The 17,842-nt window shown below is 49.2% G+C and overlaps 1 protein-coding gene across 1 annotated transcript in view; it reads left to right on the top strand.

Annotated features, from left to right (window-relative positions):
* The window catches only part of LOC311532265 (multidrug and toxin extrusion protein 2-like), a 19,535-nt gene extending 1,693 nt beyond the window's left edge, over positions 1-17,842 (top strand). The window contains exons 2-17 of the mRNA XM_084650577.1: positions 2,581-2,682; positions 3,156-3,224; positions 4,029-4,177; positions 5,271-5,313; positions 6,278-6,322; positions 6,985-7,082; positions 7,693-7,790; positions 8,243-8,356; positions 8,624-8,691; positions 9,366-9,474; positions 12,464-12,539; positions 12,969-13,038; positions 13,789-13,921; positions 14,721-14,815; positions 16,181-16,262; positions 17,144-17,842. Coding sequence (XP_084506703.1) covers positions 2,581-2,682; positions 3,156-3,224; positions 4,029-4,177; positions 5,271-5,313; positions 6,278-6,322; positions 6,985-7,082; positions 7,693-7,790; positions 8,243-8,356; positions 8,624-8,691; positions 9,366-9,474; positions 12,464-12,539; positions 12,969-13,038; positions 13,789-13,921; positions 14,721-14,815; positions 16,181-16,262; positions 17,144-17,388 — 1,596 coding nt within the window. The 3' untranslated portion in view covers positions 17,389-17,842. The remainder of the gene's footprint in view (positions 1-2,580; positions 2,683-3,155; positions 3,225-4,028; positions 4,178-5,270; positions 5,314-6,277; positions 6,323-6,984; positions 7,083-7,692; positions 7,791-8,242; positions 8,357-8,623; positions 8,692-9,365; positions 9,475-12,463; positions 12,540-12,968; positions 13,039-13,788; positions 13,922-14,720; positions 14,816-16,180; positions 16,263-17,143) is intronic.

Genomic DNA, 17,842 nt, shown 5'->3' with positions numbered 1-17,842 from the left:
GAGAGGGAAGATCAGAATGTTGCCTTAAGAGAGGAGGGACAGTCTGGCACTAGACTGGAGCTTGAGAAACATGGATTGAGTTTCAGACTCTGCTGCAAATGTTTCTATGTGACCTTAGACAAGTCATTTAGCTTGGCACGCACCATCGGAAGTAGATTTTCAAGCACAGTAGGTTCTGAGGTCTTCTGAAAGCCAGCCCTTACTTTCTCTTGTGCCTCCTTTCCTATTTGTAAAATACAGATAACACTTTCTTTGTCCATTTGGTCTTATTTAGATTGGAATCTCTTTGGGGCTGGGACTGTCTCTCGCTATGTTTGGACGACACCTAGCACAATAGGATTCCCAGCCTCTCCTGAGGACTCGAGACCCTTCTGTAATGAAAGCAAAAATTTGTTTTAATTAAAGATGGGGCCTGAATCAGCCCTGTGGATCCAAACGCCCTTGAACTTTGGCGTGTGTGAAACCTAGACCTGAATCTTGTGACTTGAGGCAGGCTCTAGCATTTATCTGGCAAATGGACATGAACTGAAAATCTTCATCGAGGCACAATTATCTTATTCACTGTCTTAGACGTTTCAGACCAAGTGCTGAGGGGGGTGTGGGGAGGTCAAACAGTAGATGAATCCAACACTGCGCCTTCACAACTTCCAAACACTGGCCTTTGTTTTTGTTGTGGCATGTGCCTTGCCGACTTGTGTTCCCAGAGTTATTCTAGGCCCCCTCTGAGCACAAACACTGCAACAATTAAGTGCAGAACACAGAGGCTGTGTTAAAACCAGGCTCCACATTTAGCCAAAAGTAACAAATGTACATTTTCAAGCAAGCTCCTGCACAGCTACGCGGCTCGGGTGTTGCTGAGGACAGGGATGTGGCCCCAGGGGGATTGCTCAGAGTGGCTGGGGTGCTCTATTATTTGAACTCAGAGTCCTGCTGGAAGTCTTCCGTCATGAGGTGGGTTTCATCCTTGGGGAGCTAGCTGAGAAGTCCCCCTCCTAAACAAATGGATTATGGGAGATTCACAGAGAAACAGGCCTTGTGCTTCTGCCTAGGTACTGCCTCTCTCTGGCCTTTTAGGAGCCTGGCTCCTGCAGGCACTGTGCTGCCAAAGGCTCCCTAGGGGCTGAAGGGAGGTTGGTGGCTTACAAATTGCAGAAGGGAAGACATTAAAGCTGATGGTGACAGGGTCACCAGATTTATGAACAGAGGCCCAGGAGTACAATCCTGTCATAGTCTTCCCCTTCCTCTCAGCCCTGTCTATCTGCCTGGATTCTGTACCCCACTGGGCATCCCCAGAGGGACTTCCAGTGGGCTAGGGGAGAGTGGGTGCCAATGGTGTGGCGGCAGTCCTCCATCTTTCAGCCCTATCACATGCTCTCCAGACCAAGAACTAGGGTATTGCTGCCCCCTCCAGCCGTGGGGTGGAAAATATGGTTGTTAGGTAGTACTTACTAGTCCCATGAGTAGTTGTAAGGATAGTTTAAAGACTTGGTGCAATCTTTTTGCCTGTTTTGCCCTCTCCTCTGTAGATACATTTACCTCCTGGAGCAAAAACTTATAGTGTTTAAACCCCAGAGAGGAGAGATCTGCCAGGCGATAGAGTAGGACAGTGGTTCTCAACCTTTCCAGACTACTGTACCCCTTTTAGGAGTCTGCTTTGTCTTGTGTACCCCTAAATTTCACCTCACTTAAAAACTACTTGCTTACAAAATCAGACAAATATACACAAGTGTCACCGCACACTAGTACTGAAAAATTGCTTACTTTCTCATTTTTACCATATAATTAACAAATCAATTGAAATATTAATATTTTACTTACATTTCAGTGTACAGTACATAACAGTATAAACAAGTCATTGTCTGTATGAAATTTGTTTGTACTGACTTTGCTAGTGCTTTTTGTGTAGTCTGTTGTAAAACTAGGCAAATATCTAGACGAGTTGATGTGCCCCCTGGAAGACCACTCTGTACCCCCAGGGGTACACGTACCCCTGCTCGAGAACGACTGGACTAGGACATCCACACTGCCCATTGAGGCGAGGGCAGGCAACAGCAAGCTTTAAAAACCTTGCAGCACCTGACGGGTCTTCCTTTCCGATTGATGCTTTGTCTTGCCCGACAGTGTGCCCTTTAGATCAGGAACTGTCTCTTACAATGTGTGTGCAGAGCCTAGGACAGTGGAGTTGTGATCTCCATTGGGGTTTCTAAGTGTAGTAGGAAGAGAGCCTGAGACACAAACTCTTGTGTCAGAGGCCTGGTATGAGGCCTAAAGCTTGACCACTACTTCAGTTCAGGCCTTAGGCCTCATACCAGGCCACTGACAAGGGCTTAGGTCTGAGGCTGTCTTCCTACAACACTAAGTTACTGTAATATATAAACACACATGCAAACGCATCAAACTGGGTTTAAGTATCACTGTAACACACACACAATCAATCAAACTGACTTTATTCTGGGATTAATTCTAAAGTATTTTGTATGAATGCATCAGTTTACGAAATACCCTCCCCACTGTTTGTACCTAACCCCATGTCTGACTGGCTTCCTTCTCATTTTTATACTTCCTTTCTTTCCACCCCAGTTCCTAGCCCAATTGTTGGTCTTCCTGATCAGCGTGGTCAGCTCCATATTCTGTGGCCATCTGGGAAAAGCTGAGCTAGATGCTGTGACACTTGCTATATCCGTACGTATTATCCTGTTTTTCCTTAATTAAACATTTCAGTTGGGAGATGGAATGACTGATTTAAATCCCTGTGATGTAAATCACCAGCTCTAATCAGGATTTAAATCAGCAAGGAGGAAACCTCAGTTAAAATCTATTTTAATCGTGTTTTGTATTTGTACTTTTTTAGTTCATTTTTGAAAGAGAGGCTTATTCTCATTAGTTAGTTACCATTAAAACATGTTGCTTTGCAACTAAATATAGCCCTTCTACGAAATTTGGTGCTTCTCTTTGGTAACAAGAGGCTATGTTATTATCTATACACAAGTTTGGAAGCTTAAAAAAACAGGCCCTGAAACCACCACTGCACCTCCCATCCAGTAGGGGAAAAAATACAGCTGCAGATGGCTGGCTTTTTTTTCTGAGCCTGCTGGCAGCCCGAGCTTCCTCCTTCCCTGATCGGTTGCTTTGTCTCTTTGTGCTCTGATCTCCAGGTTATCAATGTTACTGGCATCTCAGTCGGCTCTGGCTTAGCATCGGCATGCGACACCCTAATGTCCCAGGTGGGGAACTGCCCTGTGGCCGGCTCGTTTACTTGTTCCGTTTGGTTGTGTCTTGCGCCTGGGGATGCTGTGGGAAGGAGGGTTGAGAACGGACAATCATCATCTCACCTTCCATTCGGCTGCTTCACAGCCCGTCTGGTCCTCAGAGCACATCTCCACCCCCTCTGTTGCTGCGGGTCCAGGGGGGCTACCCCCATCAAATATAGGGGGTTAGCAACCAATGGGGCTGAGCCAAATCCTTGGAGGTTAAGAGACTCCCATTGGCATTGGTGAATCTTGGTCTGGCCCCTATGTAATTTGTTGACAGTCTCCGCTGGGACCTGCTGACGAGACCATCTCTGACCCTGCTGACAAGGCAGGGGCCTTTTTTAGAAAGTCTTGCACTGTGGCAAGGTCAGTGAAATGACCTCCCCTGCCTCCCACTCCATTTATCTAACCCAGAGGTCCCCAATCTGTGGGGCGCCGAGGAACGTTCGTGGGAGGGCCGGGGCCGGGGCCTGGGCCAGCCCCCATGAGGGGGTAGGGAGGGAGAGCTACCCAGCCTGGCTGCCAGCCCCACGCCCTAGCTGTTGCCCCGGCTGCTTGCCCCCTTAACCCAGCAGTGGCCCTCCTACCCCAGCTGTGGCCCTTGCCCCCCTGGAGCCCTGGTCCTGGCCCCAGGGGTGAGGGGGGGCTGGAGGGGAGTGCGGACAAGGGTAAGGGGGACATGAGGTAAAAAGTTTGGGGACCACTGATCTAACCCTATTTCCTCATAAACCTCTTGCCATGGATAACTCGCCTCTTGGCAACACTTCTCTTCCCCAGACGTACGGCGGTAAGAACATGAAGCGGGTGGGGATCATCCTGCAGCGTGGGATCCTCATTCTGCTGCTTTGCTGCTTCCCCTGCTGGGCTGTCTTCATCAACACCGAGCAGATCCTGCTGCTCTTCAGACAGGACCCGGAAGTCTCCAGGTCTGGCGTGAGATCTAATCCTGTCCTGTCCCTGCCCCTCAGCAGCTCAGGCTTTGCCCCCGCCCTGACTCCCCTGTTGATCCTGATGACCACTCCAGCATAGGCGGCAGGCCCTTCCATGACTGTGGAGTCCACACCAGGACTTCAGGAGACCCTGTGTGGTGACAACAGGCCCCACAAGCCCTGTTTAGTCAGCCTGGGAGCCAAAGAACCAGGCTTGCCTCCCTTCTTAGCAGATCAGGAGAGTGGAATGAGCCACTTAGACTCCATGCCCCTCTGTCCCTTCCAGGTCACGACTGAGTCAGCTTGCTGGGATAGGACCTGCATTGATGGTGCCCTTGCTACACCTGCTCTGTGCATTGAGAAGACGGCTGTCGCCAGGGCCGTCACTCCAGCATCCTTCTCGAGCACTAGATTAAGAGAGAGACACCTGTTTAGACTCCATACAATTTTCCAAGTCACTTACCTTATAGCAGGGATCTCAAACTTTTTAATCACCACGAGGGCCACATGAGGACTAGTACATTGGCCCGAGGGCTGCATCGCTGTCCTCACCCCATCCCTGCGCTGCCCTGGCCCTGCCCCCACTTCACCCCTTCCATGAGGCCCCGCCCCTGCCCCACCTCTTCCTACCCCTTCCCCAAATCCCTGCCCTGCCCCACCTCTTCTCTGCCTCCTCCCCTGAGTGCGTGGCTCTCGGCTTCTCTCCTCCCCCATCCCTCCTAGAAAGCGCTAAGCGCCACCAAACACCTGCTTGGCATCAGGAAGCGCCTGCAGGTAGGCAGAGGAACAGGGACACAGCGCTCTGGGGGGAAGGGGGAGTGGGGAGCCTGGCGGGCCACAGGCAATAACTCCAAGGGCATGGGGAGCTTGGCGGGCCGCAGGAAATAACCCTGTGGGCTGCGTGTTTGAGACCCCTGCCTTATAGTGTCTGTCCCCTACTTGTCCCTGTGTGCAAGTAGCCGCGGGCTGCTGGTGGATTACCAGGCAAAGACATCTAGTACAAAGCAGAGGGGGAGTTTGGGTGCACACTTGCTTGGTTTGGTTCTTTTACTGTACTGTTAACTGGATGGAAATCATATTGTTTTTCCAGGTTAACCCAGATTTACGTGATGATCTTTATCCCAGCCCTTCCCGTAAGTTGCGGCTAAGGTTACTGTGCACTTTACCTCTCTGGATAAAGGGATGTGCTCCCTGCACTGCAGAACATGGGAAGCCTGTGTGACTTGTGGGGTTTGACAGTGTTCCCCACTTTATCTTAATCTTTAATACAGAGGTGCAGCCCCCTGAGACTACTTCCCTCTTGTCACTCAGACTGAGCGTTGCATGCTGGAATCTGTAGTTTCTGCAGGCAGCACCTTTGCATATTAAATGATCTCCCAGGAGCATTGGGACCTGAGGTCTCCATGGGCGATAGAGGCACCTGCAATCTGCTTGATTTCACACACATTAGTAGCTGCCAGGCACATAACAAATGGTCAGAACAGGTCTGCATTGGACCAAGTGCCTTACTGGCCATCTAAGTGCCACGTTCTACTAGATGTGTTCTGGGGCTTTGGAGCACAGTCTGTTCATAAGTCCATTCTCTGTCCACTTTCTCTGAGGCTCTTAGTTTCCTTTGTCCTGAAGGGCAAGGCCCAGGATACGTCTCTGCAGTTTGGAGACCGTCACGTCATCCCTGCGTGAGAGGAGCTGTTCGGCGCTCAACTGCAGAAAGGGCATTGCTCCAAACAGCAGGAGAGCAAGACACACCAGCCAGCGAGGGGGTGAAGGGAAAGCAAATGTCTGAACTTTGCTAACATTAAGGGCTCAGCAGCTGAACTAGAAGCCACTAATGAGTTAAAACAAAGCAGGGCATAGGGAGCTGCTGTAGCGTATTTGGTCATATCACAGTGCTTTGGACAGGGAGTTGGAGTGGTTGAAGAAGAGAGGAATCTTGTTGTCTGTGACCTTAATTGTAACCCACTGCTGCCCCAGGACTGACAGCGGGGTGTCTAATCCCTGGACCCCCACTAAGTGGTAAGAAGCAGTTTGTGGGAAGCCCTGTATGTCCTCAAGGTGGCTCTAATGAAATGGAACCTAACTCTCTCTGTCTTGCAGGCAGCGTTTCTGTACCAGCTGCAGACAAGATATTTACAAAGCCAGGTAGGGCTCCTGCTAGTTGTATAACTAGTCGGGCTGTGGGACACAGATTGAAATGTGTCTCTCGGAGCATCACGAAAGCAGGGGATCGCAGCCCATTCCTTTGCTGTGAGGAGCATGGCCTGGGAAATATGGCAGGGGACTTGTCTCTGATCAGTCCTCTACAGTGGTGGGAGCGCAGTTGTCTCCTGGCACTCGCTGTCCCTCTTTCAAGGTCAGAGCTGCTTTGATGATCTCCAGAGGGAGCTGTTGAGGCCTCCTTGGCTGGAGAGATGAGTCTGTCCGATACATCGCCTTTGAGGGGTAGAGAGAGAGAGAGCGGGTGATGGAAGGCCCATTCCCATCTCTATCCGCTTAAGAACTTTGTGCACTAATCATTGATTTCAGCGTTGGCCTCCCAAATGGCAGGTTCTGCTACCTTCAGGTTTCCTCTTCACCTTCACCATTGTCTTGCCTTCAGCTGGACCTGGCTGAAAACTCTGTCTGGTCAGGTGATATCAGCCTGGCTGCCTCCTGGGGCCCTGTAGGTGGCTTAATTCCCTCCCAAATGACGCTGTTACACTTAGAAATGGCTGCTGGGTCCCTAAACTGGGCCAGGAGTTGGGGGTCTGGCTGTGGCACTGGGGAAACTCTTTCCAAAGACTCTTTCTCTCTCCCACTTCCAGGCAATCATCTTGCCTCAGGTCGTGACAGGTGTTGCAGCCAATCTCCTCAACGTGGCCATGAACGCCCTCTTCCTGTATGCACTGAAGCTGGGAGTGGTGTGAGTATGAACGGGGCCAGAGACTCCCGGTCGCTGGGTTTTTAGCAAAGATCCTGGGACATGCCCAGCCCAGGGCTGCTGTTCTCTCCTGGATGCTCCCTGACTTGGTCGTGCTGGTCTCTGTCCATGGGTGCCCCCAGCCTATAAAGAATTGAATCAGCCATGACTGCCAATGAAAACGTCTGTTTGGCATCACTATTAGTGAGGGTCGTGTGCTCCTAGCAGGCCATCATGATGCTACACTTCATCATGGGCGAGCCCGTTCAGTCTAGGGCAGTGGCACGCAAGCTTGGTGTGATGGGATTGCACGCACGAGTGCCTTGCTTAGCTGAGTTATGGCTTAACTAAGGGCTGCCACTCAGCATGCACGTGCACTGGGAAAGATGTGGCTGGGGAGAGACAGGACTGGAAGAGTGGGTGGGTTCTGCCCATCACTCCCAGTGCCTTAGCAGAGCTGTGTGTAAAAGCATCCCCTGCATCAAGACTGATACAACGCTGCCTTATCCTGATCTTTGAATCCATGCAGAGCAAATACATAGGGGTGGGGGAGGGAATGATACCCAGTTTAATGGCGCCGTGCCCCTTGTAACCATTCAACCTCTCTCTGCAGGGGCTCTGCCTGGTCCAACACTGTGTCCCAGTACACCCAGGCTGTTCTCCTCTTCCTGTATGTGTGGTGGAAGAAAATACACGTCAAGACCTGGGGAGGTAGCGTATGTCTCCGTCCTGTTATATGTTACTGGTCTGATCTGGCAACTGTTAGAGCAGAGGGGACGGTGGCCTTGGTTCCTGATCCCTCGGAAGCCAGCCCTGTAGATTTTTGTATTCAAGGTGTGAATGTGTTAGCTGCTGCCAGAGGATTTCTCTGCAACCTCTTTATCTGAGACTCTTGCAGAGTGCTTGGAGCATGAGGGGGATTGTGGCCTCTGGCTCATGCCTAAGCATGGTCCTGAGTTCAGTCCCTCTGAGCACGTTACACCAATGTATTGGACTGCAGAAATGGCTGGACTGGGGCCCATGGAATTCTACTGTGGAGCTCATGGCTGCTCTCCTCTGTCATACTGAACGGCTGCCTGCAGAGATTACAACTCCAGTGTCCTGCGGAGACCAAGGGAGGCAGTTACTCCACCTTCGTTATCCCTCCCTGCTTGTTGTTGCAGGCTGGACCAGGGAATGTCTCCAGGAGTGGGGGTCCTTCATTCGGCTAGCTGTGCCTGGCATGGTCATGATGTGTATCGAGTGGTGGACCTTTGAGATCGGGAGCTTTCTGACAGGTGAAAGAGTCCTCTACGAATGCCAGTTCCCTTCCCCACTTTAGCAGGGGTCTCCCGTTGTTCATGCTGTTTTGGGGGACCATTCCAGGTGGCTGAGCAGACCTTCATGATTCCCCCAGACGCAACTCCAGCCTGTCATCCTCTCCTGCATGTGGTAGGCTGATCCTCCACGGCTGCTGCCGGATCACAGCCCATTAATGTTTTCCCCCCAGGAATGAGGGTCTTTTCATTCTCATTTGCAAAACAAAAGCTATGCCTCTCTTCTAGGTCTGATCAGCGTGGTGGAGCTGGGAGCACAGTCTGTAATCTATGAACTGGTCACTGCAGCGTACATGGTAAGAGCTCAAGCTTGCGAGACATGCTGTGTGTCCGGATCAAGGTGCATCAAGAACTCGAGGGTCCCAAGACTGGAATAGCAAGTGGCACTGTAAGACGGAGGAGGGTTGACAGAGCCCTGGCAGGGAGCAGAAGACTGGCATAGCAGGGCCTGCTGCCTGTCGAGGCTCAGATGTATTGGCAAACCCAGGGCTTGTGGTGGGTGGTTACCAGGTCTGGAATGGCAGGGGCTTTTTAATGCACATCAGGACTGAGGTGCGTTGGCCGAACTGACATGGGAGGCCCTACAGGTCTGGAATAACAGTGTGTTGCCTCTGATTGGTGCATTGAAGAAGCTAGCGCGGCCCCTGCCTGTCACACTTCCCTTATATCTGGGCTATTAGTCCAACAGTCATGGATGCTAAACCCAGCAGGAAAATTCTTCAAATCAGTGAGGACTTGCTGCATTTCCAGCATGCTGCTGTACTTGCCCCAGGGCACAGAATAGCTTGGGAGGATCATAGACAGTATGAAGAGGTGACTGGGTGCAAGTTATGCTGATGTGTACCTACCCTTTCTGCAAGGGGAGAGCTAGATTGTTGCAGGCTCTGCCAGCCATTGGCACCCTGTCACGATCGTGGCCGAACAGCCCCCAACCACAAACCCCTGGTGGTATCTGTTTCCTCGTGCTTAGGTGCCACTGGGCTTCAGCGTGGCTGCCGCAGTCAGAGTTGGTAACGCCTTGGGAGCAGGCAATGCAGAGCAGGCAAAGAAGTCATGTATAACAGCACTGCTGTGCACAGGTGGGCATGTTCTCTGTCCAGTGCCTGCTGGAATGATGTTTTCCTGGTGGCTTTTAAGGGGACAGCACCAAGGGGAGAAAAATTCCTTCCCTGTTAACTACTCTGTTACAAAGGCTTAATTTCCTTTTCACCATTGGTGACTCTGTGTAATATCAGTCTGCAGCTGATTAAACTAGACTGGTCTCTGCATAGCTGCTTCCCCTGTCTGGGCCTAACCCAACAGCACAGGGCTTGTGTGGCTGGGGAAGGGCTCCAGCATAGAAGAGAACTTCTTAAATTAAGGGGGATGGGGGGAGAAAATTCTCACTATTCAAAAAAATAATTAAAGGGCAGATTTTCTAAAGGGCGGCGGATGCAAAACTGCAGCAAGAGTTTTCATTTGATGGGGATGGGAGGGAATCTGCCATTGTTCAGCTCTTTTGAAAAAGCTGACCCTAACAACATTTATCCCAATATTAGGTTTTGTACCCTGCCCCAGCCAGTTGTTTTTTAATTTTTTTTTAAATAAAGCCTAAATTACAGCCATTTGTTCTAATAGCAACAATATGCGCTAAGCACTTTAAAATCCCTGTCCCTGAGCATTTACAATCTATAGTCTCCCTTTTAAACTTGATATTACACCTGTACTGGATGTTGCTGTGACTCAAAGAAATGTAGGGCTGGAAGAGACCTCAATAGGTCATCTAGTCTACCCCATATGCAGAGGCAGAACTAAATTATCTAGACTATCCCTGACAGGTGTTTATCTAACCTGCCTTAAAAACCTCCAATGATGAAAATTCCACAACATCTCTAGGCAATTTGTTCCAGTGCTTAACTTCGCTGTCCATTAAGAAGATTTTCCTAATTCCTTAACCTCAATTTTAGGGCTGTCAATCAATCAGTTAACTCACGCTATTAACTAAAAAAAATTAATCGCAATTAATCACACTGTTAAACAATAGAATATCAGTTGAAATGTATTAAATATTTTGGATGTTTTTCTACATTTTCATTTTTTCTTATATTCTGTGTTGTAATTGAAATCAAAGTGTATATTTTTATTACAAATATTTGTACTGTAAAAATAAACAAAAATAGTTTTTTTCAGTTCACCTCCTACAAGTACTGTAGTGCAATCTCTTTATCGTGAAAGTGTAACTTACAAATGTAGATTTTGTTTTTGTTACATAACAGCACTCAAAAACAAAATAGTGTAAAACTTTAGGACCTATAAGTCCACTCAGTCCTACTTCTTCTTCAGCAAATTGCTCAGACAAACAAGGTTGTTTACATTTATAGGAGATAATGCTGCCCTCTTCTTCTTTACTGTGTGTCACCAGAAAGTGAGAACAGGCTTTGCATGGTACTTCTGTAGCTGGGATTGCAAGGTATTTATGTGCCAGATATGCTAAACATTCGTATGCCCCTTCATGCTTCGGCCACCATTCCAGAGGACATGCTTCCATGCTGCTGATGCGCTTTTTTTTTAAAATGCATTAATTAAATTCGTGACTGAACTCCTTGGGGGATAATTGTGTGTCCCCTGCTCTTTTTTACCCACTTTCTGCCATATATTTCATACAGCAGTCTCAGATGATGACCCAATACATGTTCTTCATTTTAAGAACACTTTTTGCTGCAGATCTGACAAAACACAAAGAAGGTACCAATGTGAGATTTCTAAAGATAGCACTCGACCCAAGGTTTAAGAAGCTGAAGTGCCTTCCAAAATGTGATCAGAACGGGGTGTGGAGCATGCTTTCAGAAGTCTTAAAAGAGCATCACTTCGATGCAGAAACTACAGAACCCAAATCACCAAGAAAGAAAATCAGCCTTCTGCTGGCAGCATCTGATTCTGATAATGAAAATGAACATGCGTCGGTCCGCACTACTTTGGATTGTTATCGAGCAGAACCAGTCATCAGCATGGACGCATATCCCCTGGAATGGTGGTTGAAGCATGAAGGGCATATGAATCTTTAGCGCATCTGGCATGTAAATATCTTGTGATGCCGGCTACATCAGTACCATACGAACAACGGTTTTCACTTTCAGGTGACGTGAACAAGCAGCAGGCAGCATTATCTCCCGCAAATGCAAACAAACTTGTTTGTCTGAGCGATTGGGTGAACAAGAAGTAGGACTGGACTTCCAGGCTCTAAAATTTACATGGTTTTATTTTTGAATGCAGCTTTTTTTTTTAACATAACTACATTTATGAGTTCGACTTTTATGATTAAGAGATTGCACTACAGTACTTGTACTAGGTGAATGGAAAAATACTATTTCTTTTGAGTTTTTTACAGTGTTTGTTTACTTGTAAACAAAAATCAATATAACGTGAGCACTGTACACTTGATTTCAATTACAACACAGAATACAATATATTTGAAAATATAGAAAACATCCACAAATATTTTATTTAAATGGTATTCTATTCTTGTTTAACAGTGCGATTAATCACAATTAATTTTTTTAATCGCTTGACAGCCCTACTAAATTTCAGGCTGATTTTTTTTATGGGGTTTTGATGGTGGGTTGACGGTCTTGGGGGGAAAAAAGGGGGTGTCGCTCACTGTTAAAGTATAGCCTTCAAATTCCTTGGAAATGGGGACTGTCACTTTTTATTTAATTTCTCCATGAAGGTGGGTCACACACTGTCCTCATTTGGATTGAACTCCTCAATAAAAAAGGCTCAGTTAAGCTCCTCTGTGGAAGGTCTGACATTATGGTTTCTGTAGCAAAATAGCATCTGATTTAATGTTCTAACCCTTGCGCCAGGACCTGTGGGGAAGGCATCCATGGGGAATTAACACAGCAAATTCTCACGTTGCTTATTGGAATAGCGCCCAGAGTTCCCCACCAACATCAGGCCCCCACTATATTAAATCGTGAACAAACATGTAACCAACAGCCCAGAGATCTTGGTCCCAAACAGCAGCCCAGGAGAAGAGAAGAACGTGGTACCTGTCTTGATCAAATCCCCTGTTGCTTGACTGTCTTCCAGGAGTGTTTGCTATGGTGGTCAGTACCCTACTGGGATCCTTGAAGGACGTAGTGGGCTATATCTTCACCAGCGACAAGTGGGTAATCTGATTACATCAAAGACGATTATTTAACTTAAAGGGCTTTTCTGGAACTTGTTTTCCAGTTGCTGAGTATGAGGGACAGACTGAGAAGCAGCCAGTTGGGGATGGAGTGTGTTATCCTAAATCTAGCAAGCCCACCCCCGCCAGAGAATCTCCCCAGCACAGGAAGCCATTAGGTAGCATAGGTTTCAGCACAAAACACTACAGCACCACTAACTCAGCCCGATCTAAAGGCAATAGAAAGAGTACCACGGATCGTCAATGGGCTTTGTATTAGGCTCTTGGTGACTTTGTCCGTAATCAGCAGCGAGTCGGTGTCTGAGCTAGGATGAGAAACCAGGAGTTCCTTGCTTCCAGCCCTGCGTTCAGACCATGTTGCTTATATCACACTCCAGAATGATCATTTCATCTTTCTCCCAACAGAGAGATTGTTACCTTGGTGTCGAAGGTGATGCTGATATGTGCTCCCTTCCACTTGCTTGATGCAACAGCAGTGAGTATTTTAGTGCACCAAGCTACGTACTCTTGATTGGAACTGGCTGGCATTTTCTATTGTCTTAGGTCCTTTGACGCTCACCTGCAATCTGCTAAAATTAAAGGGAAAAGATTCCAGCTGCATCTGAAAGCAGCAGCCTGTGGCATCCTGGGGCACTTTAATCCCCTTGGTGCTTGTAGCCACCACTTATCGTTACATCCAGGACGTCCCAACTCCTGTCACCTACAGGTTAAAAATCTGGAGTCAAAGTTGCCTAACTTGGATGACTCACGCTGGGTGCTTTGATTCCTATTTAGACACCTAAACACATGGCCTGATTTTGGGAGGTGCTGAGCACACGCAGGCTCCTGATAGTACCAAGGTACGGCCCTTGGTGTGGTACTTTCAGATCTTTTCGCACCCACCAGTTCCCTGCCCCATGGATACATTGGGGTGCCTACTGCTGCATGCAATATAGCTGATCCAGGACACTCACAAGGGCAGGTTTACCAGCTGCTACACCACCTGGTATCTGAGGGCAGCTTGATGTTATGTGCACTGATCCGCTGCTTTCCATACTAGCTCAGGCAGGAATCTTTATATACAATCTCCTCCTTGGAGGGAAATCTGTGAAATGGGACTTCAGCCCCTCTCGGCTCTGTGGGCTAGTGCTGCAGTATTTCCTTATTAATAGCTACAAAGCTGCCCGGTTTCCACTATGTGCCAGAGGCCAGCAAACATGGCTCTGACCCGTGCATGTTTCTGTAGGCTACGTGTGGCGGCGTGCTGAGAGGGACCGGGAAACAGAAGATCGGCGCCATTGCCAATGCCATTGGGTTTTACGGCATCGGCTTCCCCATTGGAATCTCACTGATGTTCGCCGCCAAGCTTGGGGTACTAGGTACGTGTGGGGCTGGCGCTGAGCGTGAGGGATGCTGAATATCCTGACTTGTGCAATTGTCTGTCACTGCCTACGCTGGCCTCAGTCCTGCACCTGTAGAAGGCTTGCCACTGGCTGCAACATGCGGAGAGCTGGTTCCGCTAGCTGGACGCTCCTGCTCCCAGGTTTAACCTCCGCAGGGCCCCAGTTCAGCGAAGCACGTGTCTCACTTCTAATGATGGCAATGGGACTTACGCATGGGCTGATGCATATTACTGAATCCGGGCTCAGCTAAGCATCTGCATTCCATTAGGGCCTCCAAGGGATGGAAGCCTCCCTCCAACTCCAGCTCTTGCATTGTGTCTTGGGTCCAGCAATTTTAAAGGAACGGACACGGAGCCAAATTCTTCTCCATTGCCTTCAGAAATCTGGAGTTCAGCTCCAAAGAAATTGAGTTGTATTTGTGTGCTGACTTAATAACACAAATTCGGCTTGATGGAGCTAACCCAGGTAAGCAGGAAGAGAAGTCGGCACAGTGTCTGCTCTGTGATTAAAAGATGCACTAAGCGTTGGGTCCAGTTAACTGAGGAGGAGGTCTTCCAGGACTACTAATGGGACTCCATGATACTGGCCTTGACTCCAAGTTGTGCATGTCTGTACATCTCAGGATCAGGTCTGAAGTATTAGGAAACCAACTAGACACGTGGAGTAAAATGCTGATTCCCATTCAAGTCTATGGAAGTGCTACCGTGGACTCCAGTGGGGCCAGGATTTTACATGGGGTCTTCAGACAACTGACTGGGATTTCCCTTTACTTCAGGCCTGTGGATAGGGATGGCCGTCTGCCTCTTCTTGCAAGCCCTTTCCTTCTTGATTTTTGTCTTGCGCATGGACTGGAAGAAAGCTGCAGAGGAGGTAAGACTCTCACACTCTTTAGTTGCTTCCGAAGACCGTGGGTCAAATCTTGCACTAGTGCAAATCAGACCTCCAGGATACTGCTACGGTGTAACTGCACAATCTGTCCCTCCAGTTCCATGGTTCAATAACTGCTTTCTGGCAGGAGTGCTGGGGGGTGAACACCTGCAGTTCACTGGTTGTAAACCTGAAAAGGAAGCATCAGAAGGGTTGTGGGTTCAGAGTCACTTGTTGATCATGGAATTCCCATATTCCAGCTGAAGACCTAGAAGTCCGAGCTGGGAAGGCCTGCTTGGATCCCGTCTAGCCTATCACCAGGGCAGAGCAGTCTCCAGCCTGAAGGATTGTCCCTTTAGAAGTAATGTCCTTGTGGCCTTGGAGGCAGTTCAGGAGAGTCTGAGGGGTTGGAAGGACACCTGAACAAAAGACTAGCTCTCTCCAGGATCAGTGGAGCTGGGTGGGAGAGTGTGTGTAACGTTATTAGCTTACCTGAGTAGTCGTCTGACAGCTGGAAGGGTCACAGATGCCCAACCGAAGAGCATTTCTCTTTAGATCACGCTCTGAGGACAGGGTGTCCAAGATGGGTCAGAGATCTCATGTTGGGCCCCCATCAGGATTATTTCTGTGGGGTCTTGCACTGCATCTGGTGCTGTGGCTCTGGTTGCCTAGGACCTGCTGTTGTGATGCTGAAAGAGTTTAAGAAATGATCCCTCCTTTCCGTTGCAGCTCTCAGGGCTTATAGTATTTTCCTTTGTCTGCACTGAAAGTCTCTCCTGGGACTGGAGATCTTCTCCTGTGTATGGGAAACTAGAGGAAACTAGCCCTGTGATCCCTTCTCTGACCTGCTCATCTCTAGGGCTTTCCTTTCAGGGACCTCAAAGTACTTTTCAAACGTGAAGGGCTGCCGATGAAGGGAGCTTCAATGACTTAAGCTTCCCAACTCCTTTATTGTCTACATTAATCCCATTTTATTGATGGGGAAACGGAGAGTCAGCGGTAAAGTGACTCTCCGAAGACAGCAGCTCAATGGCAAAGGTGCGATTAGACTTCTAGTTCTAGAGAGCACATAACCATTTGGAATATTTAACGGTCTCCATTGCAATATCAACAGGATGGGCATTTCTCCGCGCAACAAGCCCTTCTGTTCTGTACCATCTCTTCTCTTGCCCTCATCCCTGGAGCAGTTGGGTGCATAACCTCTGTCACGTGTGGCTTGTTCCCTCGTGCTCCCCCCACAGGGAACGCGGTGTTTAGTGTCCGGATTGATGGTGGTATGTTCATACTGTCCTGTGTCCCTGGCGGGTTGCACTGTTGTCTGCACAGGGTCCATGGAGATTCTGACCCTGCTCTTTTTTTTTATCTTAGGCTCAGATCCGAGCAGGGCTCAAAGAGAAGCCAGTAGCTGTGTCCTCCAGTCGTGCTGGAGCTGATGAAACAGGTGGTTCAGGTACGTGTCTGGGACTTGGGGAGGGGGCTGCAGTTCTCTGATGCCCCCAAGTGAATGCCAACAAGACGTGCCAGTAACATCTGTGATGCAGAGGCTCTTGCCTTGTATAGCCAAGTTCCACGGGGACAGTCCTTCTACACAACCAGGAAGAGCCTGGTTTTGCAAAAGGCATGTGTGGGGTTAAGTGCTAAAGTAACTTACCCTGTGGCCCCATGCTATTCCGTGAGTGGACTGTGGGGGCTTGAGCAGTGCAGCAGGTTGGGGATGGATTTTGCATGGGGGTGGGTTTTCCCCTGGAGCAGGGCAGGGCAGGGCCCCACTGATATCGGAGCTTTGTGGTCTCAAAGCAGACTAGCAGCAACACCTCTGTGTGAGTGTGGTCTTGCTCACATGTGTCCCTCCCACCCTAAGGGATGGTCTCCAGGCAAGCAAATCCCCAGGAGTGCCTAACAAGGCCCTTCACCTGGCAGGAAGACAGAGATTGAGAGTTGCGGGAACGGAACCTAGCCTGGCATACAGAGGGCCTGATCCCGAGTGTGGCTCCCACCTGTGCCAGCTGGGACTGCAGCACCGCTCTGAATCAGACCTCTGTTATGTCAGCTAGCCTCGCCCGCTGCTTCCCATTCAGTTTTGCATGGCCTAACCTGCAGTAGCGCTCCAACGGCTGCTGCTCCTAACCCCGCTCTCTCTAAAAGTGGACACATGAAGGCCAGGCTTATCCAGGTAAGGAGAGGAAGATTAGGACGATTTGTCACCTGTGCCTCCCAGCCATGGTGAATGTGACTGGGAACCACTGGCTCTCAAGCTCTGCAGCTCGTTTTCCAGCTCAGACCCTGCCTGTTCCAACCTCCCATTTGTAACCTAACTTATCTGCCACACAGAGTATTTCACAATTGAAACGGAAGTCCAGAATGTGGTGGTTTTGCCTGACCCTGTTTCCAGGAGTGAGAGCCAGCCAGATCACCAGCTCATCCTGCAGGAGGACTCTGCACTGGGCTCCGCCTCTCCAGGACAGAACGTTTTGTCGGGGAAGGAGCTGATCTTCCGTCGCGGGTTGGCTCTGGCTGTGGCCATTGCAGTCCTGCTAGTGGGGGTTCTAGTCCGGCTCCTGACCGGTAATGGGTAGGCCAGCAATGTGAAGACTGGAATTGATGGACTTGGGCACGAGGCTGTGATTGGATGCTCTAGGAAGAGGCTGGGGTGAAACAGGATGCTCATCTATTCTGCTAACATGTCAAGGACCCCGTCTCTTGGCACTATGGTGAAGTCACAGTGTCCTGTTTAGGACCCTTGGTGGTTCCTGTTCTAACAGGTTGGGTGAGGGCACAGCACTCATGCATTCATTGCATGAATGATACTGACTAGGGATGTTTGCTGGTCCCTTCCACAGCAGTGTGACGGAGCCACTAGGACAACACAGCTGATGGACAGACTGTACAGCACTTGCAGAGAATGGGTACTGATGCACTGGCTGAGACAGTCAAACGTTACCAGTGGTTCACTGTTTCCTGCTCCTGAGAAGAATTTGTTCATGTCTTTTATGTTCCATTGCTTTGTTAAAATACAGAGTTTGCCCTGAA

The sequence above is a fragment of the Lepidochelys olivacea genome (assembly GCF_965140295.1).
Source record: "Lepidochelys olivacea isolate rLepOli2 genome assembly, chromosome: 17".
Taxonomy (NCBI): domain Eukaryota; kingdom Metazoa; phylum Chordata; order Testudines; family Cheloniidae; genus Lepidochelys; species Lepidochelys olivacea.
This window is presented reverse-complemented; position numbering and strand designations above follow the sequence as displayed.